At 48.3% G+C, this 25,099-nt stretch overlaps 1 protein-coding gene across 1 annotated transcript; it reads right to left on the bottom strand.

Moving 5' to 3' along the window:
• Positions 1–334: 334 nt before the first annotated feature.
• Positions 335–18,208, bottom strand: Etnppl (ethanolamine-phosphate phospho-lyase). The gene is given in 14 exon segments (XM_005406194.1): positions 335–825; positions 828–915; positions 2,118–2,185; positions 3,352–3,482; positions 3,678–3,767; positions 4,363–4,517; positions 5,760–5,985; positions 6,535–6,617; positions 8,482–8,598; positions 9,724–9,814; positions 12,952–13,026; positions 14,793–14,952; positions 15,120–15,238; positions 18,031–18,208. Coding segments are annotated over 14 exon segments (1,497 nt in total). The 5' UTR covers positions 18,087–18,208; the 3' UTR covers positions 335–787.
• Between the last annotated feature and the right edge of the window lie 6,891 nt (positions 18,209–25,099).

The following is a 25,099-nucleotide window of genomic DNA, read 5'->3' as shown; positions in this document are numbered from 1 at the left end:
GCAATTTCCCTGTCAGTAACCCTCTGGGTTATCAGGAACAAGCTGTGGCAAAGTTATTATTGTCTCTTCATGTGGAGAGAGAAACAAAACACAAAATTTAAGAACTCATTGGAAGGCAATAGAGGATCATGGGAAAAGTAAACTCAAAAATCTAGCTTTCTGACTTGAACTTGCTATCCTCCTGCCTCAGCCTCCTGAGTGCAGGGATTACAAGTGTGTGTTACCATGCCTGGCTCATTCGCTCTTTAACATTTGTTACATGTGATTTGTTTTCTAAATGATTTTGGTTTTATCACACCCAACCCTTAACATTCTTTGCAAAAAAGGCAAATGCTTTTTAAGTAATTTTGTGTTTATCTGATCTTTTATTTAATAACAGTTCATAAATAGATTCTTACATATTAAATCTCATAGAATTTATAGTTTAATGCACTAAGTCCCCAAAGCTAAGGAATCTATTATCCATGGCTGCCTACTTTCAAACATTAAGACACGAGATGTCAACCTGCCCGCTGAATCCTGTGTTTGCAGGCTTCAATTTAATTATATAATTAATAAGTTCAGTACGTTCAGAAATCTCAGGGCAGGAATTACGGGCTGACATAACAATCTTGACTCCATCTGACTATCTGGGTTTATTCCTATTCTCAGTGACCCTTGCATTTTTAAATGTAAGTGGGCAGATGTTCTCCTCTGCGGTGTGGTGCTGTGTGGTGCTGTGTGTGTGTGTGGTGCAGTCCGGTTGGGACAGAACCATCAGGAGACAGCTCCCTGTGGCTGGCGGCTGTCACGTTTTGAGCCTTTTGCTGAGCAGCGAGTGCTTCCTATGCACTCACCATTCCTCTTCCTGCTGGCATTTTCTGTGGCCTCAGGGGTGTTCTCATCGAGCAGGTCCCCGGGGGACTCCTTAAGCATCTGCAAGACAGAAACACACTCGGTGGGTGCCCACCCGGCCCGGGGAACTCTTCTAACAGCTCAGCCCAGGAAACTCCCAGGAAAACAAGACAGAGCCCAGCACTCCTCTCCAGCCCCTTATTAGTGTCTTCAGGAAACCTTTGATATGGGCTGTAATCTCAGCACAGGGAGGCTGAGGCAGGAGGATGGCTGTGAGTTAGAGGACAGGCTGGGCTATATAGTAGGTTCAAGGCCAGCCTGAATCATACAGAGAGACTGTGTCTCAACACCCCGCCAAATCAAATCAATCAATCAATGAAAAGAAATGCGATGTCAACATAAAATCTGGGACTCGAAGTCCGGATTTCCTAAGCGCGTGTGCCCCTTCACTAACTGCAGGGTGAAGTTTCCTTGCGGAACTCCGCTTTGTGCAGGGCCCTTTTCAACGCCCAGGGATTCCATCCCAGACTTTGTGAACTGCTGTTGAAGTGCGGACCAGGACGGACCCTGAGAGCTGTCCGACTGTGTGCAGAGACAGAAGCCGTCCTGTTCGCCAGGCACTTGTCCTCATTCCACAGCCCGATGTTTTCGGTCTGCAAAGACTTTGCTGACTGCGCTGGCGGCGCGGGCGGCACTGGGCACTGAGTGTCCCTTTCTGCGGCGGAGTAACAAACAATAATAGATTATGCAACAGAGCCTCTCGAGGTCTGCCTCTGGTTGCTGATGCGGGGCGCCCTTTCTCTCAGCCCGGCAGCCGGGGAGGGGAAGGGAAGGGCCGCTCGTGGAGAGAGCAGGTGGGGAAACTGGGCCACTCGGCCCCGCTGGGCTCCCAGGCCCGGCTGCCTTCACAGGGATCCTTTCTAGAACCAAGCTGGGGCACTCAGAAGCCACAGTGCCGAGGCTCTGTTGGTGGAAAGAGCAGTGTAGGACCAGGAAGCTGAGTCAGGAGGCCCTCAAAGCAAACAGGCAGGACGTTGGCTTCTTCTCACCCTCTCTATATTCTGAAGACCCTCTTTGCAGGCCACAGGAGATGATCATGATGATGTTTATGGGTATGATCCCGTAGGAACGGTTCTTTGACTTTATTCCTCACACGGAGGCGCTGTACATGCACTCGTGCACTCAGAGTTCCAGCAGTGAGCCAACCCTACCCTGGGCTGGATTTGTTCTAACAACCATTGCACAGTTTTTTAAATGAGCATTTTTTTTGTGGCCAATCTTACCTTTGTTCTGTGTGGGATATTCTCAGAGATCACCAGTTTGGTTTGGCTTCTTATGGATTCTTCTAAAACTAAATGAAGCAACATGTCATGCAGAAGGCAGAGCAGTATAAACATCTTGAAAAAGTTTTTAGTATGCATAGGAATGCCCCAAATGAAGAACAGAGAGGCAGACGTAATGTGTTAAGAGAAATGTATTGTTAAAACTGCCGCTTTAAACTTATTGTAGGATTTTCACCAAGATGGTTTATAAGCTGCACTGAGCCTGTTTTACCTGTGTCTCATTCCTGTTTGCAGCTTTCTTTATTCTACAAGGACACGCTTGTGACGCATAATAAACACATTCGTGGTGGGGAGTCGGTACCCGGATGTATACCGCATCCGGATCTTTTTCCTCCCCTTCTCCTCCTCTGCCTTCAGTCCCTGCTTCATTTTATCAAAGGAAAGCCCGCTGCCCAGCTTACTAATTAAGCTCAGGTCCTGTGCTGGCCCAGCCTGTGCGCTCTCCCCACCTGGTGGCCTGCGACCAGGGCCCCGCAGCCTCGAGCACTTGCTGGGTTGGGCGAGAGTCCCTCAGAGTCGACCCCTTCATGACCACCAGGCTGTCTCGGGACTTTCCAAACACCGGGGGTCAGCTTCGCCTGCTGTACCGATTCCTGACTCTGATGGCGGCAGCGGCAGCCTGGCCCTAACCCCAGAAGGCGAGACGCCAGCAGAGAAGCTGAATCTTAAAAATGTAATGACAAAAAAAGATCCAACATTTCAATAGTGATTTATGATATCACTATTTTTACAGTGCTTATTTCTGTGTCCAATTTATGTTCCTAACAGAAAAAGAAATGAACCTAATCACGTAAAATGGATCAACATGTGATAAATTCCTGCGATAGACTGCCATTCTGAATGATAAAAGCCCTCAAAAATTAAGTTGAAATAAGAAAAATATTTTAATAAATATCATTTAAAAGAAAAAATTAAAAAGTCAAATAAGTTAGCATATAGTAAAAATTTATTACGAATAGCCTGTGCAGTTGTAAATATCCTGATGATCCTAGTTGTGTGGGTATAAACTGAAAACTTCATTTTTTCACGTTTTTCTGCTTCTGTTGCTAAATGGGAAGTCACACACTGACTTCCACTGTGCGCAGCAAGACGTCCCTGGCCCTGGGGGAGCGGCTAGGGTAGGGTGGGGGCCGGGGGCGGGCGGGCGAGGAGACTCTGTCATCTGGGGATTCACCTGTCAGAACCCCGTCCAGCTGCTCCACCACGAACTCGGCGTCTTCCGCAGTGAAGCACATGGGTGGTTTTATCTTAAGCACATTTCGGTGCGGTCCGTCGGCGCTGAGAAGCACGCGTTTCTCCTTCATCCTGGTGGATGCAGGGAATACTGGTGAGTGCTCCTGGTGATAACCAACAGGCAGGATAGTCAAGAGTCCCATATCCAGCAAACCCAGGGCTAGCAAGTGCGTGTGTCTCAAACCCTCCTTCTTGGAGAGATGAGAGGAAACAACACGAGCTTTCAAATGGGCCAAGCACTGGACAGCAAATCGCAGGGGGCTTTACTTGTAGATGATGTGCTGGGCTTCGGCGGTGGCGGGGGTTCTTCTCTCTCGGTCCTGCACTAAGTCAATTCCGATGAAAAGACCAACGCCCCTGAGGAACAGGACAAGAGAAATGTGACCTGCTGGGGAGCTCTGTGTTTGCACAATGGATGACACTGTTCCCCACTCCCATCTGAAGCTAGGTGTGCCGCCCTGTCATTCTGATGCTGTTGACGTCCGAGATGCCTAGCAGTGTTTACGGGTGTTTTTAGTTTTCGAAACTTTTTTTTTATCAAGTGTTGCTTTTTTTTTTCCTCCCAATTACAAAAGAAAGGGGCTTCCGGACAACCTTTGGTTTTTCAGGGTATTGATGATACAAATGTTTATATAGCTATGAAAAGGAGCTAGCTTTCTAGGCAACATTGTAAATAATTTTCCATAGGTCATGTAGGCTTGCTTTTAGTTTCTCCTTTTCATCTTTTGGGGGCTGAAATGATGCTGGCTTTGCAAAAAGGAAAATATGTACTAGTCAGGAACACTCCAACATTAACAACACTTAACAGTGGGTTCTGGGTAAGGATGATTTTTCTTTGTTTCTCAGTGTTTTCTAGATTTAGCTTACATATGTTCAGTTTATAAGATAAAATATAAATTATTTTAATTTTGGAAAAATGAATAACTAGAGGAGAGCTTCATGAAAAACATACCTAATATCTCCTATCAACATGTGTTTGGCCTTCTGCTTATTCAGTAATTCAGTAAGGTAATTTCCAACTCTCACAGCATTTCCTCGGAGGTCTTCCTCTTCGATTATATCCAGGACAGCCAAACCCACAGCACAAGATACTGGGTTTCCTCCATACTGCAGGGAAAAGACCAGTCACAAAACACAGCCACTGAATTGGTAATCTTGCCTCTTCCAAGAGAAATTTGTCTCCACATGCAGAAGTGAAGATGTAATCTTAACAAAAATTTCTCTTATGATATTAGTTTCTCAGATGTAGAGTGGAGCATGATTCTATTCCCTCATGATAGAAAATTAATTTCAGATTATGTTCTCTACGGTGCATACATGGTATTAGCAGGATTAGTAGGGGATTGATTGGTTCACCCAGCCAAAAATTAAACATATTACATTGTGAAGGAAAGACGTCAGAGTATGTTTTTTTTTTTTTTGGGGGGGGGGGGGGGATTTTTGAGACAGGGTCTCACTATGCAGTTCAGTCTGACCTTGAGCTCACTCTGTAGCCCAGGCTGGTCTCTAACTCACAATGATCCTCCTGCCTCAGCCTCCTGAGTGCTGGGATTACAGGTGTGCGCCACCATGCCCGGCCTTTGTGTGTGTGTGTGTGTGTGTGTGTGTGTGTGTGTGTGTGTGCAGAGTATGGTTTAGTGAGGAAAATCAGGACTCCCAGTCTTCACGGGCTGAGTGAAAGTAGCTGAACAATGATAGTTTCTCTGAATGATTTATCTCCTTAGATTTGAACTTTACTTTTACCTGTTTTAAGTGCTCTGTTATACATTGTGTACAAGCTATAAGAAGTTTTCCAAGCCTAAATCTTGTAAGCCAAGGAAGTGAAATTTCCCAAAGACAAAAATTTAGTATCACTTATGACAGCTGTCTAACATTGATAGAACTACATTATCTAAACACTTTGACAGTGTTTTGGGAATTTAAATAGGACGTGAAACAAAGATGATCATATTGTCTATTAATGAAGATATCGGGGCTGGGAATTTAGCTCAGCGGCACAGCGCCTGCCTGGCAAGCGCAAGGTCGTGAGTTTGATTCCCGGTACCAGAAAAAAGCCAAAAAAAAAAAAAAAATCATAATCTCCAAGCTTTGGCAGTATAATCATTTATCATTGGGAAAGTTAATGAGACTATTTTAGGAAGAGGAAAGACAAAACGCGAGCGGGGGAGGATACAAGGAATATTGTGCCAGATAGGATAGAATCTGATTAGATCAAAGTTTGGCAAGGGTATTAGGGTGGCTATTTGGCAATACTGAGCCTAACTTCCTACAACACTGGCAATTACATAAAAAAAATAAGAACATGCATTATGCCCCCCCTCTTCGAATTAAAGTTGGAGCACAGTCTACCGTATTGAAGTACTCCATCCCAGAGCTGTGGAAGGCTTCTGCGATTTCTTTGGTTGTCACCACACATGCCATGGGGTGGCCATTGCCCATCGGCTTTCCCATGGTGACGATGTCTGGAACAAAGTCTTCGCCTTGCATCTGGAAGCTCCAAAAACACTTCCCAACTCGGCCGAAGCCCACCTGTACTTCATCGGCGATAAACACGCCTCCCACGCTGCGGACGTGTCTGAAAAGCAAAGGGGGTTTCCCTGGCTTCGGGTCTAGAGTCCCCAAACCTGCCCACCCACAGTGATACAGCTTATGGAAAACTAAACAAACAGTTTTATCCTGAAGCCTTAATCTGTGTTAACAGCTTTCTAGTACTCAGAATCCACACTGCACCAATATAATCACATGATTTCTAGGTGAGATATAGTCTACAATATCTGGGTTTGCACTGCCTAAAGTAAGCTATGTTATGGTATTTTAAGAGGGAGAGAACTGAATGAGTGGTTTTTGGCAGGGTTAATCCCCTCGTGTGTACTAATGGGTCAGTCTCGGGACCCAGCAGGTCAGACAGGATGGCGGGCAGGGCGCTCCTCCTCGGGGCCCTGTGTCAAGCCTCTGTTTGGTGGCCCTTGGGGAAGGCAAGGGCACATCCGAGAGTGCTGAGGTGGCAGGCACTCAGAAGTGGGTATTTTCTAGGTACTAGTCCCACATTTTAGTCCCGGTGTGGCCCTACAGAATTGTCACAGTGACCTCAGTCTGACCAAGCACGACCCGGGCAAGTACATACTCTGCCACTTTCTGGAAGTAGCCTGCTGGAGGGATTATTTGTCCACCACAACTCTGCATGGATTCAGTAATAAAGGCGGCGATCTATAAGAGAACATGGGGTCAGAGTGCATTAGGTCCTTCTAGCTCAACAAAAGAGGCTTTCTGCCAGAGCAGGCTATTTTCAAAGTAGTTAGGGACAGACCTCTGGTAGGCGGCAAGAAGGCCCTTTGACTTGAAAGAAATCTCACTCTGCTGGAGATGTAAATGATTTAAAGCTCTATCCCTGAAATTCTAGGGTAAGTAAAGCTACCATAGGAAATGGAGGAGATGAGAGGGTGACTTCTTTTCTTCACCATGAAAGAGCAGTGGTTTCGTTAGGATGAGCTGAGGAAGGCTGACATTTTGGTTGTCTTTGATAAGAACCTCTGAGAAATCGCGCAGTTACCCAAGCCATCACGGTGGCATCTGTTTCCTAGCGTGGTGAGTCAGGAAGCTGCAGGTGGTGATGGGATGGCTGGTGGCCACCCTGCAAGGGTTCTCAGTCATATTTCTAGGTTTCCCCGTGGATGAAATCTAAACCCACAGTTAGGCAAGTCGCCATGGAACACAGATGAAGTGTTCCAGAGGCTGAGAGAGTGGAAATAGGAAACAGAGAATGCAGAAGTAAGAGAAAGTATGGGGAGAGTGTGGGATAAGAAATCAAGAGCCAGGCATGGTGGTGCATGCCGATAATCTCAGCACCTGCGAGGCTGGGGCAGGAGAATCATTGTGGCTTCTAGGCCAGCGTGGGCTACATAATGAGTTCAAGGCCAGCTGGAAAATAAACCTAAAAGTGAAATCAAGAAAACCCAGGTTCTAGTTCTGATTACTTCCTAACAGGCACATTAGTTTGGGAGAAATCCTGCACTTCTTAGATATTTCGTGGTGTCGCTGTCAGATGAGGGTGTTGGACTCCAGAGGTTTCTCATGTAAAATGCTATGGATCTGCGAGCATATCCTCTACTCAGAAGCTCACTGTGTTTTGCGTCGCTAATACAGCAGCGTCAACCAGAGTGATCCATCGCTAATATCCTCAGAAAGTTACCAGACCCTCTTGCTTATCGTCCACGGGCTATTTCTGAAGAGGGAGCTTTGGATCTGTCTGTACAGAGATACTGTGAGAGAAGACAATACAAAGGAGAGGCAAATGAAGCGACAGGGAATGCCAGTGCCTCTGCAGTCATGAAGACAAAAAGCTCTCACTAGAAAAAGCGAATCATTTATATTTCAATGATCTCTTTCATAACTGCCGTATCTATGCCATAAGCCAGTTTCAAGGCACAGTACTGCTCGAGTTGCGCGAAATGTCCTCACTAGTTGCCCTCAGTGGGCTGGGAATAGGGCATCAGTAAGATGAACCAGGAGGGCGCAGACTGAAAAGAAGAAACCCCGATTTCCTGCTCTGGAGGACCCTGGTTCTGTCTAAGACATCCAGGCCCAGACTGGAGGACAGCGTTCTGCCTCGGTCTACCCAGACGCAGAGTAACCCTGGCAAGGCGGAAGCAGCTGGAGGGCAGCGCCCGCTCCTCGTGGGTCTGGGAGTGTGGCCGGCCGAGCTGCCTCTGCTGCCTGCACTGCCGGTTAACCTGGTGCCCTGTTCTCCGGGACAGCCTGGCCCGTGACACCTCTTGTCTTCCTTCCGTTTCTCACCACTGCCCACCATCCTGACCCTGCCCACTGCCCGAGAGGTTAGTCCTGGGCCAGCAGCTCGGGATGGGCATGGCAATCACATCTCCAGGACAATCAATGTGGACCGCCTCAGAGGCACGGCCAGAATCGTGCACTTTGCGAAATGTGGACCAAACGAAGCTGTAACCGGAGAAGAACAGAAAGGGAATTTAGGTCTAATCCTTTTTCTTCTCCCCACTGACTGCAACAGTTTCAGTGTATTTTATAAAAGCTGTTTCCGGGTTTCCAAAGTACCAACCTTCCTCCCACTGGCACGCGTTTCCTCAATGATTTTCTTCACTTCGTCTGCGTAAGCGCCCGCGGGGTCCGGATGGTTTTCCCGGTACTTCCCTCTGTAAGTGTCGGGAACTGGGGCCTGCCAACAGCAAGCACGCGGCTTCTCATGATCTGCCTCCCGGACAAACTTTCAAAACAGTGTGCTTCCCCGCAAGGCCATGGTGGAAGGGTGACTGTCAGCTTGAGCGACCCTGGGCTCCTTTGTTCTTTTCCCTCCATATTTCTGAGTTCTGTGAAGAACTGACATCTTTGAATTTTGAACAGGAGCTTGGATTTGTTCCCAGACCCTTATATATCAAGACTTTATCCCTGTCTGCATAAAAAGCAAATTCAGATTAATAAAGGTGATCATATTATTTAAAATGTCAATGAATGGAAACTGTATTCACTATTGTATTTTTAAAATGAACCAACACCTATTAGTCATATCTCAAATTAGAATCATTCAGAAAATGAAAGAGTGCCTGAGCACTGACTCTAGACCTTAAAATCCTGAAAGAAGGTATTTTTTGAGGGGGAGAGTGAAGAGGCTTTTGGTGAGACAGGGTCTCACTATGGATCTCAGGTTGGCTTTAAACTCCTATGTAGCCCAGACTGACCTTGAACTTGCAGCAATTCTCCTGCCTCAGCCTCCTGAGTACAGGGATCACAGGCAGAAACCAGTAAGCAGCTACTAATGATTGTCTTAAGAAAAATCTACTGACCCTCTACTAACACAAACATCAAGTGAATTTCATTGGTTCAACAACTTGCTTGGTTTCTTTATTTGACTTATTAAATCTATATAATAGCAGCGCATACAGTGATGGTGAACCTTTTAGAGCTGCCGGTGATAAACTTCTGGCTGTGGCACATGTGCCATAAGTTCACCGCTACTGGCACAGAGCAAATTAATTTCATAGCAGTCATGCAGATTAGACTAACTCTGAATTCTGAGTTGACATCAGTGATAGAAAAAGTCACTGAAGACCAAGGAGCAAGAAAAATCAAATGACAGTTGCGAATCAAACACTCTACCACTAAACTAATTCAGCAGTAGACTTTAGACCACATGTTGTCTGGACTTTGGCTTTGGGACAGTGCTGTAACCGCTCAAGATCTTACTTTACGTCCCATGGTTTCCTTCTGATGAAAGAATGGAGCTGGATTCTCCTCAGGCATCCTTCCGGGACTCATATTCTGATTGGAGGGCTCTAAGACTTACCACGTGTACAAATTCTTTCTTGTCATCTTTGCCCTTCCGGAATTTATATGGACTGATCTCAATTAAAGATGATAGGTGACCATGATAAGCACTGAAAAGAAAAAGAACAGTAGCTAAACTGCTCTGAGAGATTCTTCCACTGTATGGAACATCATGTTGCCCGTCTCCCACACGCATCCGTCCGGGTGACTCTCCATGCTGGTGCCGGACAGCATGACTTAGGATCGCTCTCCCATGGTGAAGCTGGCCATTTAATTTGTCCTTTATAATGTAATGAAGCACATGGAAACCAAGTGTCCTTGTGGGCTATTTCTTTTGAGAGGGGAAAACACACAATTTCTTTAGATTACATTGCTAAAATAGATTGTCTACAAAAACCTCACATGTAATTTTCAAATGTATTTGACAGTTATATCCTAGTAAAAAAGTTTGTTTTAAATAAAGTTTTACTCTGCTGTCCAGGTTCACCTCGAAGCCCTGGGCTCAAGTGATCCTCCTGCCTTAGCCTCCCAACTGGCTGGGATCATAGGCATGTGCTGCTATGTGCAGCTGATACAGTTCTAAAAGCAACTTTCTATCAAAGAGTGTTCATTGGTTTCTGTTTGGGATGGTTTCTAAAGGATGCTCTGTTGCAGATATTAGATAAATACTAGTGGGAAAGGAACAGGAGGCTTCTTTGAGAAGAACTCAGACTGAGAGGTGACAAAATGACTGTGACATTTATTCCCTTTTCTGTTTCTTGCCCAAAAATTTAAATGAGAGATTTGGAGAAGAAGTATAAAAGACCCACGCATGTGTAACACAAAGAGAAAGTGCTTGCCTGCCATAGGTTATGGCATGCTCCGAAGCCTTGGTACCAATAGAAGCATGGTACCAGAGGAAGGAGGGAGACCCTGGAACAGACAGCGAACCTGGAGATGCACCTATCCATAGATGGTACCACAGCGACTCCAGGCACTCGCACATGAGCAGCAATTGCAGAGGAAAGAAGGCAGAAGCACACCTTGTGTTCTGGCTTGGTGGGACGGGCATGGCAGGAGAAATATTTTTTTTGAATGTAGAAAATCCCAGCCACAAGATGGAGATTTTTTCTGTTTGATTTAATCACGTTGTTGTAAGACGTCATGCACACATGTAGAAGATGACAGTTTGGATGAGATACTTGAAATATCTCCAGCTAAAAGGGATCAACACCCAAAACTGTGGTTCTCAGCCCTGCCTGTGTATTAGGGTCACTTGGGGGACTCACAAAAGGAAAACTGGGCATGGATCGAGGTTCTGTCCTGCTGATCTGCAGTGGCCAGGGCAGTGGCACTTAAAAATATTTCCCAGATGATTTTAAATTGCAGTTTAGCTTGAGCTCCTCTGACCCAGACTCTATAAGGAACTAACAGGACGAGGGTGGGGTCCAACAGAACAACAGGCAAGACAATGAACAGGAAGCCCCCCAAAACCACAAGAGCATAATGCACATGGAGAGGTGCTCAGATTACTGCTTAGGAAAAGGAGAATCAGATAACACTGGGATGATATGCTGTACCTATCACACTGGCGAAAACTAGGACCAATTAAAAGGCTGGACCGAGCGAAGTTTTGGTGAGGATATGGACAGTGGGGACCTCCGTGTACTGTGTAGGGTACAACCATTCTGAAGGCAACCTTGTTCTGTGTCTTTAGCCATAAGAAGTTCTCAGAAGGGCACTTAGGGAGGGATGCCGGTGGGACACAGCCTGTGGTAGCCATGGCAACTGTCCCAGGGAAGGCTCCACCTGAACTGCTCTGTGATGCCCTGTGGCAGCTGCTCCCACCTGTGACTGCCGGGTGCTTAGAAAGCAGCTTGCCTGATCAGAGCTGTGCCATACATATGATGCATACCCTGGGCCTTGAATACTCAGTGTGACAAAGAATGTGGGCTATCTCTATCTTTTACACTGATTACACATTGAAACAATGATGCTTTGGGTGTACTGGCTTCTAGGACATCTTAAATTGCTTCTGTGGCTTACACGGTACTTCTAACAGGCTGCGCTGAGTTAGAACAGGACCTATAGCCACATAGAGTCCTCGAAACATGTGGAGGACGTGACATAGAAACACGAAGAAAGAGATCTGTAGCAATTTGCGAAAAATTAAAATAGATGCACATAAAGTACTTTTCACATGGACTCCAAAATAAAAGATACACATTAAGTAGCCTTATTCTCGCTTCTGTAGCTAACGGGGATGGGAATAAAAGAGGACTTAAGACCCTCCCCAAAGATATTCACCTCCTAATATTCAGAACCTACCAATCACTTAGGTTTCAAGGCAAAGGGGATTTTGCAGATGGGATCAGACTGATGGTTGGCATGGGGAGAGCATCTGGGCAGGTCACAGGTGTTACAAGTGTCCTATAAGTGAAAGAGGAGGTGTGTGTGTGGGGGCACTGAAAGCCCTGGAAGCTGGGCGGGTGGGTGGAGACAGCAGGACCCAGGGCTTCCGGAAGGGGGAAAGGCGGCCTCCACGAGCACCTTTATCCAGCTCAGTTAGAGCTAGTTTGGATTTCTAACCTACAGAAAGGTCAGGCGGTGAGCTTGTATGGTTCATGGTGGCAAATGCAGGGGAAACGGGAAGTGCTGGCCGCACTCATCACGCAAACTGAGAAGCAGCTGTTGGAGGGACCAGGGAAGGGGCTGGGCTGGTTCCTCCCTGCGCAGGGTTGACCAAAAAATAAAATACAAAAACCCCTCCCGCATAAGGATACAAGCAGGCAAATTTCATGTTGGAAGTATAACAAATTAATGTTTGAGCCAAGTTAGATGTGATGCATAGTCACAAGTTATTGTAGTGGGCTGCTGGCCCGCTTAAAGTTTAACTTATCTGTAAAGCTGATGGCGGCGAATAATCATAATCGTGCAGGAAGTGCTTGGATTTCTCAGAAACGAATGGCATTTTTCTTTAAAAAAGGGTTGAGTTAGTAGATGTCGCAGAGGCACAATCAAGAGTGTGTGAAGACTGGCCCGGAGCACGGGAGCTGTGGGGTTCCAGCACCCTGCACCCCGGGGAGCCCCGGACCTGCGGGTCTTGGAAGGACTGCTCTCCTTTGCATTTCAGCGCCTTAATACGGAGTTAAAAACACCGATCCCTGCATCTGCCCACCCCCCATGTGCACGGTGTTAGTAGGCCTGGGGTCAGCATGATTTTGTTTCCCAAGGGCTTTGTGCTTGGAAAGCTTGTGCCCAAACTTACTGGTCCAGGGTGATCACATCTTGGTGGCCCCGGAACTGCCGAGCCAGGCGTAAGGCTAAGTCATTAGCTTCAGATCTGTAAGGACAGCAGGGTAGGGAGGGACAGGGTGACGATCACTTTCACAGTGTTGACCACCAAGGCTGCAAGGTGACATTCATTCAGAAAACGTACACAGCGACAAGCTGAGTCCCTCTCGTCCGTCTCGCCTCACTTGTCTCCAAAGCGAGTTGCCTAGGTGCTTTCAGTAAAGACCGTGACATACGTACAATTAAGAAATTAAAAATAAAATATAGCAAAGAATGAGGCAAATAGAAGAAACCCAGTAGAAGTTTCAGCGATGTTGCCTGTGTTATCTTCCAGGACACGGGGAAGCCAGAGGAGGAACTGGACAGCCATTCGCTGGACCACTGCTTTGCTGGGTTACGTGCTTTATTAAATGAAGATTACACCTTTTGTATCTCGTTCAGAGTCTACAAAGACCACCTGATGTGAAGAAAGGAACTAATTGTTCATGTCCCCGGTCGAGCATTTCCCTGGATTTATGCGCCTCACACCTGTGCGAGGCAGGTGCCGTAGTGGTTCCTTTTCCAGTCAAAGAAACAGCATCAGAGAGGTCGAATGAGCAGGAGAAGGTGGCTCAGCAAGGGAGGAGTGGAGCCAGGCTTCCACCCAAAGCTGGCAGGACTGCTGGACCAAGACCCTTGTCCCCAGATGTGCTCTGTGACCCCCGCTCAGCCGGGACAGTGCTGTTTGGGACAAATCCCTCTTTGACAGTATAGAGTTCTTTACAAATGAAAGTCAAACACTGTCTCATGAATGCTTTATAACAACATATTAGATCCTAAAATATCTTCTCAATTCTTTACAGGGGAAAAAATGATATTCTGGTTATATGTTTGCTTTTGAAATATCTTGTGGAAAAGTAAATTGGAGAAAATGATATAAACAAACAGATTCTAATAATGAATGTAATAAAAATATATCATCTAAAATAGGAGTTGCTGATACTATATATAGAAAACTTTCCCTCAGTATAACTGCATTTCAAGCTTTGCAAGTCATTAGAGATGTATTTTCAAAAACACACTCTTTGAAACATACTATCTGCATAACATGTCATAGAATGCAGAGATGATCACTTGAATTTACAGAATTTAAAAGTTGAAATATATCCTTGAATTTCCTTTTTCTTTTCTTTCCTGTGTTTATGTTGAGGAAATACAAAACTGATGGAAAATCCTACAAAAAGAGCCAGGCCTGGTGGCTCATACCTATAATCCCGGCACTTGGGAGGCTGAGGCAGGAGGATTACCATAAGTTCCAGGCCAGCCTGAGCTACTTAGTGAGTTCAAGTTCAGCCTGAACTACATACCAAGAGACCTTGTCTCAAAAAACAAAATCTACAGAAAGTATAGCTTGTTTAGTAGCTTGCTTTCTTTACTAAAAGTCCTCGTTAATTTAAAAAAATTATTTGGCTTTTTGAAGCAGCATCTCACTATATAGTTCAAGATGCCCTAGAACTTGCAGCAATCCTCCTGCCTCAGCTTCCTGAGTGCTGCAGGGGTTACAGTCTTGGGCTACTGCTCCTGGCTTCTCAGTAGTGTCTTGAAAGCTCTATCTGGGCGATTGCTTCTGTGGCTACTCTACTACCTTAGGACCTGGGGGTGTTTGAGCATTGAGGAGAGGGGAGACCAGGCCCCCAATGCGAGGTGCTCCTCAAGGGGGAAGCATCTCCCTTTCAGAGGTCTGGGCTCCACCAGGCACCCCAAGGACCGGGCGTGGGAGCCTGGGCGGAGTTTAACGCTGGCCCAGCAGGGGTGAGGAGGGCGCAGGAAACGTACCCCGAGTTTGTGAAGTAGCAGACACAGAGCTGCTGGGGCAGGGTGGCCGCCAGGCGCTGGGCGTAGGCCACCATGTTGTCGTGCAGGAAGCGGGAATTGGTGTTGAGCAGCTCCATCTGCCTGTGGGCGGCTTCGACCACCTGGGGGTGACAGTGCCCCACTGAAATGCAGGACACCGCCAGGGGACAGGGCACGGCTCAGCGCTGGGCGCCAGCGGCTCCCGACGCAGGCGCGTGCCTCTCCCTCCCTGTGTGCGGCAGCCTCGCCCTCTCACGTCCCTGGGACACCGTGCCTGGCCCTGTCCCCAGCAGCCCGGGCGCCGCTCACCGTGGGCCACGTTGTTGATGCAGTCGAGGTAGCGCTGGCCGCGCTCGTCGAACATGTACTGTCGCTCGGCCCGCACGATCTTCACGGGGTCCTTAGCGAAGAACACCTTGCAGGAGGGCCTAGGACGAGCAGAGAGACCCTGAGACTGGGCGACTCGGTTGTCCTGCTGAGCGCGGTCACCAGCCCTGCAAAATCACAGCCACAGAAAAAGAGGGACAACACAACCCCGGGGACCTGCTGTTCAATTTATTTTGTTTCCATTTCATTTCAGCCTGGAGCCTTTTCCCTCGATCCTCATCCCAGCCGCTCAGAGCTCGTCTTTTCTTATCAGCGTGTCTGAGACCCAGTCATGACGTCGCTCGTGGGCACTAGTGCGCATGCTCCTGGGTACCCTGAAGGGAGATGCGCGGCCTAAACTTTTCCTCGATTCTCCAACCCTCTCCAGAGACCGAGGACCACCTGCTGGCAGCGCTCAGCCCCCAGACTGACTCCTCAATGTCCTCTCCGAAGTTTTGTTCCACCATAAAAAAAAAAAATTCTTCTGCAGGCGTCCTATGTAGCAAAAACTGTAATGTATTTTACATGTATTATCTCATTTAATCCCGTGGACAAGCCTATGAAAAAGGGATTGATAGCTTTGGTATTTTTAGGTGTGAGGAGACCGAGGCACAAGAAAATTAAGAAACTTGGTGTGGGTGACCCAGGCTGTGAGGGAGCAGGCGTCTGAAAGTTGGTGGTGTCCGGAAAATGTTTGCTCTTTCTCCCTCCGATCTATGAAGAAATGAACAGCACCAAGGGCTCAATTCAAACCACACGTCACATTAAACACAAGGCGTATTTCACAGAGCACTTTCATCCCCGTGCTTTGTGAGTGGTCTTGTGTAAGGAGAATATTCTGCTTATTCCATAAATTTCATTGTTATGTTCATAATTATTTCTATAACCTATTTATTTATTTTGCAGTACTGAGGCTTGAACCCAGGGCCTTGCAAATGCTAGGCAAGTGTGCTACCCACCTGCATCCCTAGCCCTAGTCTCCATTCTTATCTTCATTATTTTATTTATTTGTTTAGTTAGTTTTTTGAGACAAAGTGGCTCTATGTAGCAACCTCAAATTCACAGCAATCCTCCTGCCTCAGCCTCCCCAGTACTGGGGTTACAGGTGTGCACCACCACACCCAGTTTAGTTTCCACCTTAAATAATGAAATTCAAGTATCCTTCTAATATACTCTTTGAACACAATAAAAAGTAATACACATTTTTGGTTATTTGGATGAATGTTTGGAGTGTAAATTTTGGCAACAGGAATATCATGAAGGTTCCTGATCTTGGTTCCGTAGATATTTAAGAGTTAACACTGAATATATATTTTTATTTTGGTGGTTTTGCATATATAAAAGAACTCTCTACATATGAGAGTTTTAGGGGGCTCTTAGGGACATATATTTTAAGTTGATCTGCAACTATTTAGAAAGTATTTTGATTCTTGGGAATAGCGGGTAGCCTCGGCTTGACAATTGCTTGAGGTTGTAGTGTGCACAGATGACTATTTTGTTTGCAGTGCTGGGGATGGAACCAGGGCTGTCGTATGCTCAGCAGGGGCTTTACCCCCACACTGTATCCACAGCCCCTGATATAGTTCTGAAACATCAGGTAAAATGAACATAACAGCTAGTGAGAACCTCTTGTGGGTTCAAACTCATCTACAAGTTTATATCTCCAAGTTAAGATCCACAGTCACCCTTCATATTTATAGCTATTGTCATAAAAACCAGAAGCCAGGCACAGGGTCACACTCTAGTTCCAATTATTCAGGAGGCTGAGGCAGAAGGATCGCTTGGGCCCATAGCTGGAGACCAGGCTGGACAACGGAGCGAGACCCCCATCACAAACAAGTAAAAAAATGTAAAAACGAAACCTGGCCACAACTCACAAACACACTGTTATTCTCATTTGCTCAGACCTGTAAAGGACAACACTGCTATTCCTACTTCTATGAGAGGAAATTAATGTGACAGAAGTCACTCAGGCAGGGGACACCCGGGGGGACCAGAGCACCACTTTCACTACCAAGTTGTTCCTGAGGGGGACACACTAAAGCAGACAGCTTTGTAAAACCCAGGCCAGGGCATACTGGGGAGGCCAGCATGTCCCAGGGCAGCTGCAGATGGCAGCCCCAGCTTTTCTGACAAGGCAGTTGTATTTCCTCCTGGCTGCTTCCAAGCACGCAGGGGAAAAGTTCACTTTAAATAAAGGTTGGCAGTGGGGCTGGGGATTTAGCTCAGTGGCAAAAGCGCATGCCTGGCAAGCGCAAGGTCGTGAGTTTGGTTCCTGGTACCGGAGAAAAAACCAAAAAACCAAAAAATAAAAATAAAAAATAAAAAAATAAAGGTTGGCAGCTTCAAAGTATTGAGTTTCCCAGCCAGTTTTAAAAGTATTTCTGTAGTTGGGCATGGTGGTGCACGCCTGTCATTCCTGCACTCTGGGAGGCTGAGGCAGGAGGATCGCATGTTCCAGCCCAACCTGGAAAACTTAGTGACAACCCTGTCTCAAAAAGTAAGAAGAGGCGAGGCAGGGCTGTAGCTCGGTTCGACAACCCTGGGTTCAGTCCTCAGTAGAGGAAAAAAAAAGATCTGAGTTTCCAGATTACAAGCTTTGGATTTGGGTCCTCGCACCTGCCTGCTAGCCCTCCTGCCGAGCAATCAATAGTCTTCAGCCAGCTCCTCCAGCCTTAGCCCTGGCTCAGCCGACCCAGGTGAGGTAAAGACCAGGCGCGCGCGGTGGACGGGAGTTCGCGTTGCGCACTGCGCGCCAGTGTTGCTAGCTCACTCGCTCTCTTCCCACCAGCCGCCGTCGCCCGGGTCCTTGCTGCCCCCTCCCTGCGCCTCTCCTGCGGGCGGGGCCCCTCACCCGATGTGCTTGCCCCGCAGCGCCAGCGTGTCCTCTTTGCTGTACAGCTCGCACATGGTGGCGGTGCCGCGCTGTGCCCGGGTCCCCCGAGCCTGTCTATCTCATTGGCCAGGCTTCCCGTTTTGCCCGAGGGTCCCCTGGTCGGGCGTCGAAGTCACCTGTGGCATCGTCCGGACGGGCCAGCCCCTTTTAAACTGCAGCCTCTGGCGCGCCAGGCCCCTCCCGCGGTCCCGCCCGCAGGGCCACCCCACCCCTTGTCCCCAGTCTTGCTGCCGGCGCCGCCTGCAGTACTGTCTGTGTTTTCCTGCCTGTGTCCCCGCCTCTCCTCCTCCTCCTCCTGGCTGGTGGATTCCCTCTTCCACTCTCTGGTTTCTTCTCTGGATTCTCTTTCCTTGTGTTCTTGTTACAGTTTCCGAGTCAGGCTCTCGGACCACACGCGAGCCTATGCGTTCCCACCCCAGGTAACCCACCGCTCAGGGCAGACCGCTGGGAAGCAGCCTGAGGCACAGTGGGAGTGATGTGCCCAGGATATCAAGCGTCTGTCAGTAATTACAGGTCTGGCCCTGGGTGTGGTGGCGCCTGCCTATGACGCCAGCACTCAGGAGGCTGAGGCAGGAGGATGTCTGCGAGTTTGAGGCCAACTGGGGCTACATAGTGAGTTGAAGGCCAGCCTGAACTACTTAGTGAGACCCGGTCTTAAAAAACAAGCAAGCAAAATTACATGGCTGACATCTAACACATTCTTGTGGCTTGTCTAGCTGATCTTCAAAACTAGCCTTGGAGAGGTCCACTATCGTCTTCCCACTTCCTGTGGTTCATGTGGACCTGGGCTCATCCCTGGAGTCCCCGATTTCCTGCAGTCACTGTTGTCACACGGATCAGATTTGCAGTGACACCATGGACACGGAGAACCCCCTTTGCTGCAGCATTCAGTGCTGAGCGGTTGTGAGGCTTGGGGGTCCCTGCTCCAGTGCCGGGTCCGTCCTAGAGCGCGGAGTCTGGGTGCTGTGCAGCTCTCCTCTCTGCTGAGGGAAGGCAGCAGAGAAAGCTTAGCTCTATCAACACGCTTGGAAAGACTTCAGATGACCTTTCTCTTGAATAAGTGGTGGTTTGTGTATGGTAATGCTCTGCTGGGGCGGAGATAGAATTTCTGTTTTTCAAAAAGATTAAGTGGAGAAATATCTATGGAAAAGAGCCTGTTCGGAAGAGCCAGGAAGAGCCAGGCATTCCTGCTGGGAAGGCCAGGTGTTCCCCTTGGGAATTCCAGGTGTTATGCATGAAGGTCAGAAGGCACTTCTGAGACTGACAAGAAATCCTGAACCTTGCTCTCAACCCAGACTTGAAGATGCTGCCAGCCGCCAGCTGCCAGCCATCTCGTGCACTGGGACACTGCAAACGGGGCCCCAGAGGGTTGTGGTCCTGCCACAGACCCCAGTGCTTTATCCCGTGCCTTTCACTCTGCGGTCTAAACAGCCCTCGGCTAGGAGGTGGGGTTCAGGCTGTGGCCCTTACACGTACCAGTGGGGCTTCTTTGCCTTTCTGGGGCCATTTTCTTGGTGTGGAGAAGTGCTCTCACCCGACTCGACACACCTGAGTGGGGCACAAGTGGAATCAGGTCGTGGGGTCTCTGAGGGGCCGCTGAGCCCCTTGCTGTCACTCTTCCTCCCCATGCCCCCAACTGCAGCTCCAGCAAGGCCCCCACGACGAGGTGTTTATTCACTTCCTGAGTAGACCAAACGCTTACTGCGTGCAGTGAATGTTTTAGTTGCTTGAGATATGAGGTGTGATAAAAAATATGTTGAGTATTTAAATTAAAAACATTTATTAGAGTGAAAGTCACATTGCCATGAAGTCCCTCAAAATCATCCTGCTCTGTTTGCACACACTCATCCCATCGTCCTTGCCGCTTTCTGCAGCCACTCTGGAGTCCTCTTTCCTTGGTGTCTTTATTTGTTCTGTCCTGGCTGCCTCGATGTCCTGAACTGATTCAAAAAATCTCCCTTTCATGGTCATTTTGACTTTGGGGAAGAATCGGAAGACACATGGTGGCAGATCTGGTGACTGGACACAGACCCTCATCTGGTGGATGCGGACAGTGTTGCGTTTTTATGAGGCCGTTTTTTCTTTGGATGGTATTGGCAGCAGCATTCACCACATTTTTGATCACACTTTATACAGCCCACAGGAAAGAGGGTTCCCGAGCTGCTCCAGAAAGCAGCAAGCACGATGGGATGCGTGTGTTCACAGAGAGCGGGAGGATTTTGAGGGACTTCACGGCAATGTGACTTTCACTCGAATAAATGTTTTTAGCGTAAACATCTCTACTTTTGGGTCATACCTGGTACCAAGGCCCCGACTGACCCGGGGCCCCAAGGCTGCTCCTCTAGCTGCGCTGTCCTGTCCCGGTGGTGCCCTGGACACCGGCAGCTATCGCGGGTGTGAGATGTGCAGGGTGAACAGAGATGTGCTTTCTCTGTAAACAAAGTTCACACCAGCTTTGGAGACGTCACACCCAACAGTGTAAGACATCTCATTCATTTTTTTACATGGGTGACATCTTAGAATAACAGATTGGATATACTGTGTTGGATCTCCTGATACTACATCCTTAGTACTGATTTTATTCCTTTTTTTTCCTCTTTAATATGGTTACTCACCAATCTAAATCCCATGTGTGGAGTGACTTTTCTGCTGGACAGTTCTGTGTCCAACAGGACAGACGGGCAGGTGAACTCACAGGGCGGAAGCTCCTTTGCTTTAGGAAACATAGATCAAGCAATGCTTCACCAGCGGTGTCCGGGAGAGCTGCCTTTCTCAGGGCTGTCCCCGTGTCATGTTCATTTCCCGCCCTTTCACTCCACAACACATTCTGAAAGCCTGCTGTACCTGGCTCGCTGCCACCCTGGTACCCCGCTGTCATGCCCACCAACGGTGGCCACCTTCCTTCTTCTGGCTCACATGGACGCCCTCCACGCCAGGCTTGCTTGTCCTGGGTCACATCAAGGACTTGGCATTTGCTTGGGGTTTCAGTTCAAGTCCCTCAGGCCACCTAAGAGAGGTCATTCTTGACTGCTTTATAGCAAGTAACTCTCAATCAATTAAATGTAATCCCCAAATGAGTGGCTTCCCTGTCTCTCTCTTACTCTCCTCTTTGTTTGGTCCTTAATCTGTCCTATTTATCAGTGTGCCTCACCAGCTCAGGACACGGTAGGCTTTGATAAATATGTGTTGACTGACTGACTGATGTACTTGTTTTAAGAGGCGCGTTCTTAGGAGCCATCTAGCACTCTGAATGTCACTGTCTGCTTGGGTGTTGATAGCTAATGTGTATTTTAACCACTCCCTGATACTTAACGTTCATTCTCTTTTATGGGCAAGCATGTAACTAGTGCTTGAACTCCTGATCATTTTGCTGTTGCTTGACTTATTTCACAGTGTGGAATATATAATATTAAGTGACTGTCTTTATATAAAGAAGGAACATGCCAACATAAAGATGGATGGAAATCAACACGCATCCATCCCAAGCAGGCTCTGTCAAAGAGCAGATTGGGAGGCATTTGGGTACACTCCCTCCTGAGCTCCCGGTGCATTTGGTAGGCGTGTATGTAGGAGTGGTTTGTAAAGTTTGCCCAGTTTGGGTCCTGACTCTATTGATCACTCACCCTGACCTGGCGGACACAGGTTTCTCAACAGTCCCGACTTGGCAGGGTGAACCACGCGTCAGGGGTGAAAAGGGTGTGCAGTCAACACCCGCATGGGGCAGGAGGGATCTGTCCAGGTCCCCGCAGTTCCAGGACGTTGGCCGAGAGCGTTAGTTACCTGTCAGTGGAAACCGGCATGCCGGGAACTGTGTGTTCTGGACTCTGTGCCCCGCAGCTGCTTACCTAATTCTTACGGTGGTGCGTAGGACTGGAGATTCCTCGCTGCTCCCTGTGCCCTGCCCCACCCCCTCCCTCTGCAGGGACTTGTTCTTTCTGAACATCGGAGTCATGTGTCCCCTGGTGGGTGTGGTGCTTTCCTGCGAAGGTCCCCATTATCACCACCATAGCCCTGCATGAGTGGTGTGAGCCAGGTGTCTGGACTCTGTCCCAGGAGTCACACTTGTGTCACCATGTGTTGGAGACCACTACAAAGTGGCTCTGAACAGGATTTAATATTAACCAATTGGCTTTCCGCGTTCACTTGTGAATCTGTCCAAGGCCAAGTCTCCTTATCCGGAAATGGCGGACTCCTCGTAAGTGATCCTCTGTGAGTCACTAATCCCTACTACAGCCTGTAGTGGTGGATGAAGCCAGAAAGCCTCAAAGGACAAGGCAAGATCACAGCCAAGGACACCTGGATCAGATCTCAACTAAATGAAGACTGTAGCCTCAGGCATATCATTCTTCAGTGGATCAACTTACTACCTTCCCTAGAGAAGTCCTTGAGTGCTTCTGCCCTTCTTGACTACTCCCCTCCCTTCTTCTGCTAAGCAAATAAATATGGGTGACCCAGAGAAGGTTGAGGTCTCAGCTCTGAGAGAATCTTGAATTATGTGAGAGGGCTTTGATCTTCCTGCAGCCCTCAAATCATTCCATTTGCCTCTTTTTATTTAGCCTTCACCGTACACTCATTCAGGAGATTGTGGACCTGATCAGCCCGCAATAACTAAGGGATATTATTAACTCCATAACCGTGGCATGTCCTAGGTGCACAGCTCCTCCTGATGCCAGAAAGGGCCTGGTATGTCAGAACAGGTCACCCCGTTAGGGGGTGCTGAGCCAGTGTGAACCATTGGGCCACACAGATATGTGTGTGTGTGTGTGTGTGTGTGTGTGTGTGTGTCCAGTGTGTCCCATGTCACATCAGGACCACTGAGACCAGCACCTCTCCTCCTCCTCCACCCTAATGGTCTCCTTCTGCAAACTGAGCCCTGAGGAGCCTCCCGCACTGGTGTCTGTGTGGGGTGGGTGACACATCGGGAAGGAGAGCACATGGAGTTTTTAGTACCCGGGCACTGCCTTGTTCTTCCTGGACTCTGTAGCCAGCCAGAAAGGCCCACCAAACTCAGGAGGTGAACTGTGACAACCAGGACTGGACTGGGGATAGGAGATGGCTTCAGTTTATCTCTAGCTTTGAGGGGTACAGAGCACACCACTGCAGGCAGAGGCGGAGGCATCTGATAATCAATCAATAGATACCAGGAGAGGCTTTTTTCGTAACTCCCATAGCCACCTAAGAGCAAGGTCCCCCAACATCCCTGCCATTGTGAAGCCCTTCCTTAGTAGTTTCAAAAGATGGGGAAGATTGGCTCTTGTTCCTTAAACCAAGAATCCAGCAGCAAGATAAGAGGTCATCTAAACACACCGTCATAAAGCTCTTTCTCACTGCACGTCTCACTGCCTCTGACTTTGTCTACTTGTCTGTCTGCGCTCATCTCTGACTGGAAGCCTCTGGCATAGTCTGTAACCTCCTGACATCTCTCCAGGGTGGCCCCGGAGCTTTCCGTAGATCAGTTACTACGCCAGGCACATGCAGCAGCAGGTGTTCTACTCTGCCAATGTCGTTTGGATAAACACTATTTTCAGGCTTGATTTTGTGCCTTCTGCCCCATTCATATGGAATTCCTGTTTCCTAGGGGCTGGGGATTTAGCTCAGCGGCAAAAGCACCTGCCTGGCAAGCACAAGGTCGTGAGTTCGGTTCCCGGTACCGGAGAAAAAGCAAAAAAAAAAAATAAAAAATAAAAAAAAACAAAAAAACATATGGAATTCCTAACCCCCAGTCACTCAGGATGTGATTACAGTAAGGCTCAATGACTCTCAAAGGGGCCATGCTCCAATAAGCCCATTGTGGGGTGAAAGTATTGGAAATCGAAAATGCACTCAGCACCGTACCTGCCTGAGCAGCCGGGCCTGGTCCCACGGCAGGCACATGCAGCGTGACGATGCGTCACCCTCACAGATGCGTGGCTGACTGCTGCTGGGCAGCCTACTGTTGCCCACATTGCTAAAGAGATCACACCACAGATTGCTGGGCTGGGGAAAGCTCCACATCTCAAGGATGGTTTCTCCTGAATGCATATCACTTCTCCAGCATGGGAAAACCAACAAGTTCTAGGCTGAACGGTGATGGGGCAGGACTGTCTGTGGTGTGGAGGCAGTGTCTAAGGAGGTGAGACAAAGTCGGGGGATGGGCCTTAATCCAGTCTGAGCCGCCCCTGAGCAGGAGGGGCTCGGATACAGGTGCACAGGAGTGAGAGCCTTGAGTACTCAGGAGGAGCCTTAAGATATCAGGTGCCTGTGATGAGGCCCGAGGTCTTAGAAGCCAGCACCTTGGTCTCAGGCCTCCATATTCCAGAACTGTGAGAAAATGAACTTAAAAAATAATCCATCTATGCAACAGCATTTGGTTGGTGGGTATGCACCCTGCTATATGAAAAAGGCCAGAACTAGCTTAGGTGGCTGAGTGCAGAAAGGGTGGGGCACACTTTGCTGGGAGACAAGGGACAGGAGAGCCCCTCTGCTCCCAGGAAGTGGCTGCATGGGGGACCAAGGGGCCATGGGGCTGCCAAGGGGTTGAAAAACCAGAGTCCTTTCTCTGGCATGGGGACTCCAGTGGACACAGAGCCTGACCAGGAGTAGCTGGTTACCCCCATGTACGCGCCCTTCTTAAGGTGGAAGGGGAGGAACATCAAATCCCATGTTTTATATCTGCGTTTAACGTGTTGCAAACAGTGTTCACAGCACTGAGGTTTTCATGGCATCCAGTGTTTGTGTCTTGGAGTCCTGGAATCAGTCACATCCCTCAATGAGCCTTCCTGATTTCTGTGATCTGGGGGACACTGCCAGCAAAACCAGAATCAGCGTCCTGGGCAAGAGAGTGCTGTGGAGTGTGGCTGTCCAGAGGAGGCTGCTGGGCTGAGACTGTCACGGGGACAGAAGGTGATAAGTGGCGTGGCCCCCAGGGAGGCGCGCTCTTACTCCGAAAAGGGAGATGCGGACGGAGTGAGGGGAGCTTCCTAGGGGAAACCAGCCCGTGGGAAAGAATAGGCCACTGAGCCTTTCCACATTCTCTTTTAAAGACCAG

Source organism: Chinchilla lanigera, unplaced genomic scaffold (assembly GCF_000276665.1).
Source record: "Chinchilla lanigera isolate Chin_1 unplaced genomic scaffold, ChiLan1.0 scaffold00095, whole genome shotgun sequence".
NCBI classification, from domain to species: domain Eukaryota; kingdom Metazoa; phylum Chordata; class Mammalia; order Rodentia; family Chinchillidae; genus Chinchilla; species Chinchilla lanigera.
The sequence above is the reverse complement of the archived record's forward strand: the minus strand, read 5'-3'. Positions and strand labels throughout refer to the sequence as shown.